This window comes from Podarcis liolepis (assembly GCF_965112155.1).
Source record: "Podarcis liolepis genome assembly, chromosome: 4".
Lineage (NCBI taxonomy): Eukaryota > Metazoa > Chordata > Lepidosauria > Squamata > Lacertidae > Podarcis > Podarcis liolepis.
In genome coordinates this window covers 66,460,597-66,473,011 of record NC_139558.1, presented here as the reverse complement: position 1 = coordinate 66,473,011, position 12,415 = coordinate 66,460,597, and the positions used below count along the sequence as shown (strand labels likewise).

The following is a 12,415-nucleotide window of genomic DNA, read 5'->3' as shown; positions in this document are numbered from 1 at the left end:
CGCTTTTGTAAAAAACAAAATATGCCAGGCTATTCCACCAGAATTGTTTGAAGGAACTAATCTAATATGTAGCTGTCAGGGGTACAGGGACAGAGGCACAGGGAAGGCAGGAAATGGAGAGCGATGGAGAGGAATCCCAAGACAGCGAGGAAGAGGATGGCAATGACGCAAGGGATTCCATGAGTCTCTCCAGCGAATCAGAAGATTCCCAGAAGGGGGCGCCTGTGGTCAGGGCAAGGGGAGCCCCAGGGGGAAAGTGTCAGGAGCGGGGGGCCAGCAGGGGACCCCAAAGCGGCAGCTGGGAATCAGGGCCAGCTTCCCCAACAGAGCGCAGCGAAGGGGGGGGAGGTTCCAGTGTGTCAGGGGAAACAGCTCCGGCAGCAGAGGAGGAGGAGGGGTCAGAGGAAGCCATTCTCCCGGAAGGGGAGGAGGGCAGTGAGGGGAGTAGCATAACTGTCAAAAGGAAGGTTAGAGGTTGGGCGCACGCGCCAAGTTCAAATGAGGAGGCGCGCGGAAGAACAGGGAGCCCGGAGGAGGAGCCAGGTCCCAAAGCCCGCAGGAGGGGGGAAGAGCAGTCTGGGGATTCCGCGTCAGGGGAATCCAGGAGGGGCGGAACCCCAGCGGGCAGAAAGACCCTGCGGAAAAGGAAGGAGAGAAAGAGGTGGAGCAGCGTAAGCCTCTTAAATTGGTGCAGGAGAGGGACTGATTCAGAGGGGACTTCAACGGTCTAAGGTTAACAGACGTGGGGGCTGCACGCCTCGGTTGTGGAACTAACTATGAACTGCAATAAACATCCTTGTATATAAGAAGAACTTGGCGTTGGTCTTTTGTGAGCTGAGACCTGAGGCAGCCCTGACAGTAGCTAATACTGATCAAATAGATACTGTATTTCTAGCACTTCAGAAATCTTGTATGGTGCATTACAATTACAAATCCCATGGCAAAGTGTTCTTAAAAATAGCCTGGCACAGGAAGAAGGGAATGGTCTTTCACTGACTAGCAGTTTGTTAAGAGTTAGCAAAGTAATATGTAAGGATTAATGCCCGCTTTTCATAAGAGATAAAGGTAAACAATTGTATGCTCCCATAGATCTGTGTTGGGCCTGTTCTGTTTTCTTCTTCCACTAAAGATAAGGGAAGTGAGGCACATAGTGAAATGGAAAAACTGATACCGAGTGCAGAAATACAGAAGGGTTATAGGATAAGATGAAAGGTTCAAAGTGGCAGATACCAGGAGGAATAGGGATGTTGACTATGTATATGCTGCTCCATCCTGCTTTTGTGATAACTCCTCATGCAAGTGATGGGCCTTATGGACTGATAGCTGAAAATACAGGCCCCACATCTGATCCTGATCTCATCACATATAAAGTTAAGTGGGGTAATATATAATTCAAGCAGGCCCAGATGCAATGAATGGGTGATGGACCAGATAGACCATCAGCCTGACCTAATATGCAAATTCTATTTTTTATTTATTTTAAAAAATAATATATTTAAGGCACAAGGACATCAATTATCTTGCTTCCATAAGCTGATAAGTGGAAAACATTTCAACTCCATCTGCACACTTATATTTTCTGGCTTGCTCAGAAATGTTGATTCTGGGAAACCCAGTTAATGTAGAGTGTGTAAGCATCTCTAATCAAGCCAGCTTTAAAATAGTTGGGAGTTGAATGAAAGCTAAATTAAAGTGCCTGGCACAAGGAGAAGCGAAAGTGTCTGTTTCCTGTTGCTTCTATGCATTATGCCTGCTCTGCAAAGACGAACTATTTTTACCATTGCACCTGGCAAGGTTATATAGGCCAACAGCTTTTCTGACCAGTTTTGTCAGATGTTGCTTACACAACTTAGTTTATTTCAAGGTCACACCACAAAACTCTGTAAGGTTGTGTGCACAATATACCTTTAAAGCACATTGGAAGCCCCTTTCCCACAAGAATAATGGGCACTGTACTTTGTTAGGTGTTGCTGGGGATTGTAATGCAACCCTTTGGGCTGGGATGTGGGGAGAATGTGCTTCAAATGTGCTTTAAAGGTATAGTGTGTATCCAGAAGGTTGTGTACACATTCCCAGTCTGCATCCAATGCACTGTCACCACTGCTTTGGGAAATGGTGTATACACATCGTCACATGCCATCTCTATCTTGTATCTCATTGTGCATTTCCCCAAAACCAGCTCTGAACTGAGAGAAAGGCTGAGCTAGCTGTGTGTTAAGATGGTAATGAGTACACAGCCCAATACTACAGATCTGTGTCCCTTACTTTAGACTACATACTGGCCTTTTAACAATGAGATTGAGGAATGGAATCTAGAGAAAGGAGCTTGTAAATCTTAACACTCCTCTGAAAATTGACTTCTTTGAGACTTCTTTGAGACTTCTCATTTTCTCATTTGCCAAAGGGCAAGTGCAAGAAGCCAAATTCTCTGTTTTCTCAGCCACACAAGTGTAGAAATACTTGATTTATTGGGCTGATATTTTTATGTAACATTTCTTCTATAGTTTCAATTCTGCAAACGGCTATAATTTAATTTATTATTAAGACACAGCTCTGGAAGCCAAGTGTTCATATTACTGGCAAACTAAGATGATCAAAGGTAGAGGGTGCCAGGAGCACTTTATATAATTACAGGAAACATTTGAAAGGAATGGAACTAATTTCTCCCAGGGGAAAACCCAAAAACAATAGAAGCAAAATAAGAAAAATATAATTACTTTAAACCATGAGGTGGCAGTTTTAGATTAAAGTTCTAAAACTAGGTCATATGTCAATTTCCTCAAACTAATTGATTACTTACCTTCAGTTCTTTACACTTCTTTCCCCCCCAGAGGAACACCCCCCTCCTGCCTGCCTCCAGTTCAGCGAAAGCCACTGTTGAATGCTTCTCCTATTCTGATGGCCTAGATGTGACCACTGTTTGTTCCGGATATAAGCTGGTAGCTACGGTACTTTTTGCATGTGATTCTCTCTATACAGTACAGCAATTAATATCTTGTGATCCGATTTGCCACTGCTAGCCTCTAAATTACAAAAAAGGGCTTCAGAAACTTGACATTATAAAATATTTCATTGCTTATGACACTGATTAACTGTTTGCTTCCAGGGAAGCAAATCTACGAGAACTACTTTTTGAGAGGCTTTGCAGACTTTCATATGATGAAGGAAAGCATTGGCAAAGACGTGTCTAAAAGGGCCAAACCTGAAGCTTTTAACCAATTTGATGTGCAACCGTTCTCTCTCAAACAACAGCTCATCCTGATAGGTTACACTCAGTCTTAATTTTGTTGTTGTTGGCATCCGTCTGTCTCGAGAGACAATGGAAGAGTGAGTGAGTAATCATGATTTGTTTGGCAGGCTGGCTGAGTTGGGAACACCCAACCTTTCCCTTTAGGGCAGGCTGGGAAGCAGGTGGCCCTCCTGATGATGTTGGACTCCAACTTCCATCAGCCCCAACCAGCATGACAAACAGTAAGGAATCATTGGAATTGGAGTCCAACAACATCTGGATAACCATAAGACTGCCTTAGAACATTATATCATATTGATGGAGAATCCTAGTTTAAGAATTAGATGTATTTTTACATTATGTCAGGAGCTGGAGTAGGTCAGGGGGGAAAAACACCAGTGCCACGTGATAACATCAAAATGTGCCACCACCTTTACCTTAGCCTTTTGCAAGTCCTTTTTCAAAGATAGTGCACAACATCCAGTCTGTACACACTAGATGGCAGAGGACAGGTTAGCCATGTTGCTTTCACCCTTTCCTCTTTTAAAAACAATTTGCCCTCTAGCCCAGCAGAGGGTCGAATGCCTCCAGAAAATTAAGGGTTCCGCTAGAATGTTTTTTTTGCAGGTGTATTCTGCAACATGTGACTGATGCAATAATAAGACATTAGTGGTGGATTTATACAGGACTGACCACACACCCTTTTACTTTTCTTAGTTCTTCTGCAATACTTCCCCAATGTTACGTTACTGCTGTCTCTGAAGGAGCTCTCCTGTAGTTTAGTGCAACAAAAGCAGGACAAACTCTTTAAACACCAGAATATTTGTAGCACAAAAAGTTACAGGATTTCAGCAGGCCATTATGGGATATGCACAGATTGGAAACGAAGCAATATGTCCACCCCAAAACTTTTGCAGGTCCAAACAGCACTGAAAACAGAATTCCATATAACCACCCCGATGCTATCATGAGCACAAATAATCATGAATACACAATAAAAAGGATATCTGTAGAGGCCCAATAAACAAACTAAATAAAAGGCTCACAAAATGGCAGCATGCTGGAAAAGGCTTGCTGTCAGCCACTTTACCAAACAAAAAATAAAACAAGCCTAGTAGGATGCATGCTTTCATCCTGGAGTTGTAGTGGAGATGGGAGGAAGCACACAGGTTGTAGAGATTTAAATTAGTTTTCAATACTAATAAAATAAAATCACAAAATGGTGTAGCTGTGGAGACGGATGGGTTGTTCATCGCTAATTGCATCACAAACACAGAACCTTATTCTGCAGCAGTCATAAAAGCAATCAATGCTCTGGTGAGAGTCAGATACAAAATGCTGCAATTTGACTGCAGGGAAAATGAGTTAGCCTTGCAAGGAAAGTGCAGCATTGAGGCTAGATATGCAGACATTGTGCAACATAGGTGTATTTATTATGCAATAGATCAACAGGGCAGCCTGAGATTTGGCTGAAGTTATCAGAATGACGAAGCTAAGCTAATATGGTGGAAAGCAAGAAGCAATGGAGAAGAGGATCTCTCATATGCATTGAAGACTATTAAGCCTTGAAGAGCAAACATGTTCTTCTTTATATCTTGAATATTTATAAAAAATATGAGCAAAACCACTGCATTTTCTGGCAGCAATCTAAGCCCCAGCCATATTTTTTTGAGATTCTGTGGTCTTACGTATTTTCCTGCACATTATTTGACCTGATTCCATATTATTTGGCCAACTTTGCCCCCCTCAGATATCAACCTACTACTTCTAGATACATAAACAAAATAAAGCCATCCAACTCACCTAAAATCTTATTGAAAGAAATTCACTTGCCAGGTTTTTTCTGGCAAGGCACCTGAGCCTTTAATATTTCTATGTCAGACAGAATTTCAACAGATGAAGCACTCAATCACCACAGATTTTCCATGGGAAGAAAAACTTCAGCAGTTGGATTTCTGCAACTTGTGTGAGGTGAGTGATACAGGGCATAAGAAATTCTGCTACAAATAAAAAACGTTCAGTCCATGAGTGAGTGATAAGAAACTGAGCTCTAAGCAACAATGTAAGTTCTGAGAACATACAACTATGACATTCCAAGCAGAGAAATAAGCTTATGCCTTAGCAGCAGATTATGTATATATTGTAAAGTTTAAGACTGGATTTCTGCATTCTGTCTCAAAGAACGTCGTGCCAGTTTCAATTTAAAGAAAAGTAGGCAAAGTTTTAATTCCTTAGTGACAGGCTCAGAAGTGAATGAACTTCCACACACTCTTGGACACAGATTCCTGAAGCGAAATCAAATCAACCCACATTCTGTCAGGAAAGGGACATGAAAATTGCATTTCATCCAAAAGCTACAAAAACAAGAAGAGCAGCAGCTCAGTCATTGGAGCTGTTTAACTTGAACCACATTTACTTGAGTCAAGTTCCAAAACAACACAGAGATAACCAAAGACCGAGACAGGGAGAAAGGTTGAATATTTTTACCTCTCTGTTGTGCAGGTGTGGGATGTTCTTGGGAAGTACTGGTTCCCCCATCCCCTTCCTCTTTGCAGCTTCCCTCTGTCTGTCTGGTCTGCCTGTACAAAGCCTTGCCACAGGCCGAAAAAAAGAACACACACTTCTTGGGAGTGCTTAATATCCAAGCCCCAGCTCAGCTTAAAAACTGTCAGAGTCCTAAGTGGCCGGCACTAGAGAACCAGGAAGGCGGGGAGGTTGGGTGGGGGAGAGGAAGGGAGGGGGAAGGGGGGGAGGCAAAGCGATCAGGGTTTAAATTTAGACATGAATCTAAACAGATACTGGCTTTCTCAGAGAACGCAAGAGAGAAAAAGACAGCAAAGCAGCCTAGGCACCCTGCTTATTTCCTTTATCCTCACTCTTATTTCTCAATTTTCTCCTTCCTCTTCTTGCAGCTTCTTTTTCCGGTGAAGGGTGAAGGGTTTTTGTCCTGGCATCTCATCATTTTATTCTGCCCCTACGTGGGCCAGCAAAAGTGGAGGCTCTTGTTTTCGTGGGAGTGGGTGTAACAAGGTCAAATGCATATGCCGTGTCATAAATAGATAGGTGAGAAAGAAGACTTATCCCATGGACCTTTTTCCTTGTTATCCATTGCATTGTACAAAGGGTTTAGGCACCAGGGAAAAGAAGGCCTCACAGTTCGGGAGTGAAAATATTCCACGTATGCTACACTTCTCCCTCACCCTGCAAGAGATTAGGTAAAGTGCAGATCTTTTATTTAGGTCATGGTAGAGTTAAAACATATACACAGAGAAAAACACACATGCACATGTGCCAAACTTTTGTTCATTCTGACAGCACCTCTGCCAAGTGTCACTCACTGAGGTGACAGTGAGGAGAATTCAATAACAAGTTAGAAAGCAACTTTTGTAGCAATAATGCCACCTCTTGAATTCTCCCATATTCTAGTTCTGGGCTAGAAGAGAGAGAAAAAATAGTTTTAAAAATATTTTCTGAAAGGCATTACTTCCCTTTCCACTGCATTGTTGAGACCCTATTTAGCTGTGTCAAGGAAAGCTTCCTAAAGACAAGTAGATTAGGGTTAACTAGAAGGCATTACAGCTATAATTGTACTCTGATTATTTTGTTAAATTGCAGCATGGTTTTTCTTGTTGCAAATGCTAGGGGCCTAAAATAATATAATTTTATTCCTCACACATTTGGCATGACTGCAACGATAACTGGAACAGAGTTTCTTTCTACCACCATGAATTCTGGATGGCCATCAAAGCCACTAGATTTTTGGAGCCAGTCTTGATATTTCTTCCCTCCTCAATTTTCAGGATGATGTAACACCACCCAATTATAGGAACTGTTTTGCGGCAGTTTCTCACACAGAATGCAAAGGATTGATTCACACTATCAAATTCTTTGTGCAAATTTGCACCATACATTTAAAGCACCCTTATATGTCATGGCTTCCCCAGTGGAATCCTGGGAGCTATTATGTGAGTGTTGTTGCTGAGAGACCTCTCACAGTCACAATTCTCAGCAGCCTTAAGAAACTACAGCTCTCAGCATTTGTTGTGGGAAGTCATGAATCTTAAGATGGTATAAGAGTGCTTTAAATGTATTGTAAAGAACGTGATCAAATATACAGCTACCTGGAGCAGATTAACAATGTATGCACATGAAGCCAGTAGCCACCTCTGTGATCACACCCTTTGGAAACAGTACATAGCTGTCAACGTTTCCCATTTTTTTAAGGGAAATTCCCTTATTCCAAATAGGATTTCCCTTAAAAAAAGGGGAAAGTTGATAGCTCTGAAACAGTATAGCAGTAATCACAAAAATGGCCTAATTCAGATTGGTCTTTCACCACACGTGTGTGCCAAATTGCATGAAATAATTTGGAGTGAAGTAGCCCTTTGTGTCTTAGTGAGGAGTTGCCTTGCACCCATTCCAACCACTGATTCATTCAATCCCACACTGTCTACACTGGTGGGCATGGTGGAAGAGGAGATAGTCCCACAAGGTGGGGAATATGAGAAAGTAGGACAAGCCCCAAGCAGGGAAAGTATATTCATAATAAAGAATTTTGATGATAATTTTCACCTGAAGCAACAGAGAGAATCCTTTGTTTCCCAGGGTCAAATTTGGCATGCTGTTAATTGCAGGAATGCAATCAATGTGCATGCCTGAAAAAGTGCAAATAGCAGAAGTAGGGGAGGTCAGCAGCAGGGGGACTGCAGGGTGAAGGAGAGGGAAGGTTTAACCCTTTCCCTTACTGTGATCCCATATCTAATGCACATACTCCATTGCTATTTACGTCAGGAGGAAGCCTCCATCAGCACTGTTGCATCTAAGTTTTCTCCAATATTTTCTGTTTTTTAACTCAAAACACTCTGAGACTACAGTTTCAGTTCCAGGAACTCCTAGCAAAATAATGACATTTTAGAGCAGGTGATAGTGTGAAGAGGAGCATGCAGATAAAGGGAAGAGATAGGTTCACACAAACTATCACCAAGCACATAACAAGCCAACAAAGACTTCTTTACCCTGGCATTTGAACCTGACCTTAGATAGATAGATTGATTGATTCACCATATTATTGTGTTTGCAGTTTGTTTAGAACTTATTTTAATATTGTGTTTTAAATGGTTGTAACATGTTCTGAGACATTATTATTTATTAAATTTCCATACCATCCTTCACCTGAGTTTACACTATAAAAACACAAAAATACACAACATAGCAACAAACAAAACAATACTCCCCCCCCCCCCCAGTTTAAAAGGCCATAAATTGTTTAACTAGCCAAAAGCCTAGGTGAAGAGGAATGTTTTTGCCTGGTGCTTATGTGAAGAGTGGGTAATAAATTGCATAAATAAATAATGGCCAAAGGGGCAAGGGTTAACCATCCCCTTCCTCAGTTACTTTTTCACTTCCAAGCGTAGCCTCTGAATGCTAGGGGTTTTTTTAACTGCAAAAGCATTGGGGGGAAAGACACAAGCTACTGTATGTTTTGCTTAGGCCTTAGGTGCTTTCCTCAGATGGTATGTCCTCATTCCACAGACTAATCCTTGCAAGGGGATAAGAACAACTTTTTTACCCTTTCAAAACAAGGCAAGTTGCATGGCAACTGCAACAGGGCTGAATACAGGACTGTGGGTGAAGGGTATGTTATCTTTTTCTAGCAGTTCCTTTTGCTAGATCTCAGCAGGCAGCTTCCTCTTCTTGACGTAAGAAGCACACGACAAGGAAGCTGAAGCAGAGCAGGAGTGGAATGATACTTTTAGTAGCTCAGCTCTGCCATACTGAGATACTTTGGGAGGTCAAAACACTAGGACTGCAGTCTTTAATTGATTTTATCAACTAATTTGATTTTGATTATCTAATTTCTATACTGTTTAATACAGTAAAAACGATCTGTAAGCGGTGCACACAACCAGACGCCTTCATCCGCCTCTGCTGCAACAAAACATGTCTCTCCCGTATTGGTCGCTACAGCCACAGCAGGTGCTGTAAGCTTCAGAAAGTTTGAGTTCAGCCTCAAAGCTGCAGTCCTCCATTGTATCCCGAGACAGATGGATGCCAACCAAGATCTGTAAGCAGTGTACAAACAGCTGAAGCGACAACAAAATATCACAAAAATACGCAGTTACATATAAAAATGTTAGATTAATACAAAATAACTAATATATATAAATAAGGGACACGGGTGGCGCTGTGGGTTAAACCACAGAGCCTAGGACTTGCCGATCAGAAGGTCGGAGGTTCGAATCCCCACGACGGGGTGAACTCCCGTTGCTCGGTCCCTGCTCCTGCCAACCTAGCAGTTCGAAAGCACGTCAAAGTGCAAGTAGATAAATAGGTACCGCTCCGGTGGGAAGGTAAACGGCGTTTCCATGCGTTGCTCTGGTTTGCCAGAAGCGGCTTAGTCAAGCTGGCCACATGACCCGGAAGCTGTACGCTGGCTCCCTCAGCCAATAAAGCGAGATGAGGGTCCCCTTTGCCTTATATAAATAAGTATCAATTCATTTTCATTCTGCGTCTTCAGGTTATCACCCAGGGTCTGAACAAAATCCCAGTTCACTCACAAAATTCTCAGAATGAGAAGAGTTCCTGGAACTCTAGACTTAGTTTTTATGGGCAGGCCCAAGGTGGATGGTACTTCCTCAGGCTGCTTGCAGCTATGTCCCATTCAACTGTACTATCTACACCTAGTTCTAGATGCAGCAGGTTTGTTGAGTTTTCCAGGGGATCCAGAGGGTGGGGAAAGTGCCCCCCTCCACTCACAGCTCTTTTTTCCACCCTCTGTCCTCTACTCCTCTTCGTCCAACTGCAGCTTTAATTACAGGTTAAAATTGAGTTTTCTGGCTGAGCCATGAAAAAGAAACATACAGATGGCATTGCCTACCAGTTTTTATCCCAACCCAGCACACACTTTGCATTCAGAACAAAATGCCTTGCAGTGTTTCTAAGAAACTACAGAGAATCCAAGCTGAGTATTTTTAGAGAGATTTCATGTGAGCCATCCAAATCTGGACACCAGAGATAGTGTAGGATCAGATCTACTTAAGAACAAGTCTGGACATCAAACAAAATGTTGCAGCTAACGGGTTGCAAACATACTCTACAAAAAGGGCATTGCACTTTCCCCCACTTCCATTTTCAGATATTCTACATTTTGTGGCTACTGTGCATGCTCATTCCTTATTGCAATTTTGGTGGTTTTTTGTTTTGCTCATTTAAGGTTTTTAAAAGTTTTTTTTTGGGGGGGGGTACTTCTATTAACCCCGACGTTTCCCATAACAAAATTATACTGAGTGTTTTTTTTCCGCCAGAGCGCATTTTCGGCACCTCTGATATGGGTGCCGTTGTAGGCTGACACTCTCCTCACCCCCTTCTTGCCTTTACGTACTTCTGAGAAGCCTCAAGCAATCATTTCAAGTCAAAGCAGAAGCTGGCCAGTGTTTGCAAGCCTACACTTTTTTTTAGATCTATGACTCCACCTAGCTCCTAGCCACTCCTAGCTGGTCAGGCTACAGGGTGGGGCCAATTCATATTTCCTTTTCTTTAATCCATCTCCCATGTAGTGGTGGCAGGCTTTAAGCTTTCTAGCCAGGCCTCTACCATTGCACATATGTGCATTTGCGTAGGGTCCTTTGCAGCTGCCCTAGCCATCTTCCTGAATCAAAGGGAATGAGGGAGGTGTGGGCGCATTTATTTGACCTGCACCAGAACCAGGGGTGACCCCCAAACCAGCTAGGGAGACAGCTTGCTGTAGTTTTACTACCTCTGCAGACAGTGAAAAATGGCTGTTGTCAAACTGGCATCTGTTCATGGCTGCCCCGAGTCCCCCAACAGCTTACTGTAACAACTTCATGGTCAGTTCTGGCACCTATTTTTCTTGGGGGGAAAGCACTGATTATGTGCCCTCCTGTTTCTCAGTGATCCCCATTTTGGCTTAGTTCTGCTGCACTCATCACCTGAGGTCACTATTATAGGGACTAATGTCACTAGAATACTGAAAACACATTTTAATCTCTCCTTTACAGTCTAAATTTTGCAGTTTTCCATTGAGAGAATGGAAAAGTTGTCTGTTCTGAGGTCAACCCCAAAACTCAACATCAAATTATGACTTCCTCTGTTCCCATACAACAGTGAGAAAAAGAGGATAAGGAAACCTTTTCTCCTCACAACAACCCCTCCAGAAGAAAATATGAAAGTCACAACAATGTGAGCCTGTTTTAACACGTCAGTCAGCAGCTTTTACCCTAAGCTGGGCACTGACGCTTAGAGTAACACCCAATAGGAAGGGCAGCATAAACTATTCCTTAAATGGGTAGACGGAATCTGCCCTTCCATCATGCTTTTATACGACAGACCAAAATAATTCTTCCTAACACTATTATAGTATTTACTGCAACAAAAGCAAGCAAAACCCTTCCCAACTGTTATTTAATTTGGATATAAGAGTGAGCATGCAAGGACTTGATAAAATGTCTGGTCTATTTCTAAAGTGATTTGTTTGGGGCTTGAATTGTCATTGGAACTGGAATTTGCTCTGAATTAGTGAAGGCTGTGTGTGCGTTGGTGTATTATTTGGCTGCTAGTTTGCACAGCATTTGCCAGCAACAACATTACTAAGCAGCAGTGATCAGGTTTCCATCTAGATGTTGAACAGGGCAAGAAGCTGGCATTTGACCACTCACTGTTCCTACCTAAATCTTCTGTTACTAAAGAAGGGAGAGTGCCGCAACAGAAGGGGATTTGTATTTTGTAGCTTAATGAACTCACAAGCTAACATCCTGTTTTTGTTCCAGAGAGTACGAGTCTTTAACCCTTCTCTGATAACACCCACAGGAAATCAATATGAGCAAGTTTTTAATATGGGAATTTTGTTTTTTAACTCAAAGACTGGCCAACCGCCTATCTTTAAATATCTTTCCCGTTTACTAGCCAAATTAGCACTGCAAATCTCTGGGGACATAGTTGCAAGAAATTATATTAGTTGGAAATGTTTGTACTATTGCTATTTTTAAATGACATTCTGCAGCTGCACTTAAGCATATACAGCACTACAGAGAACGTAGCATTGCAGATACCCGCCACTTTTCAAAGGACAGCCGGTTACTTTGAACCGAAATGTAGTACTCAGACCAAATTAAAATATTTAGAGTATATTCCGGTCACTTCTAGATAATCTGTTTGTTGATAATTTAT

General features: G+C 42.2%; 1 protein-coding gene and 1 long non-coding RNA gene across 3 annotated transcripts in view; one reads left to right on the top strand and one right to left on the bottom strand.

Annotated features, from left to right (window-relative positions):
• RCSD1 (RCSD domain containing 1) overlaps positions 1 to 6,200 on the bottom strand; it is a 28,357-nt gene extending 22,157 nt beyond the window's left edge. Inside the window, exon 1 of the mRNA XM_083498709.1 lies at positions 5,717 to 6,200. Coding sequence (XP_083354835.1) covers positions 5,717 to 5,767 — 51 coding nt within the window. The 5' untranslated portion in view covers positions 5,768 to 6,200. The remainder of the gene's footprint in view (positions 1 to 5,716) is intronic.
• LOC310704802 overlaps positions 1 to 9,006 on the top strand; it is a 42,452-nt gene extending 33,446 nt beyond the window's left edge. The window contains exons 2-4 of one of the 2 annotated variants that reach the window (XR_014525020.1): positions 2,832 to 2,939; positions 5,111 to 5,200; positions 6,353 to 9,006. This is a non-coding gene — a long non-coding RNA (uncharacterized lncRNA). The remainder of the gene's footprint in view (positions 1 to 2,831; positions 2,940 to 5,110; positions 5,201 to 6,352) is intronic. The other variant, XR_014525021.1, reaches the window with a different exon arrangement.
• Positions 9,007 to 12,415: the final 3,409 nt, after the last annotated feature.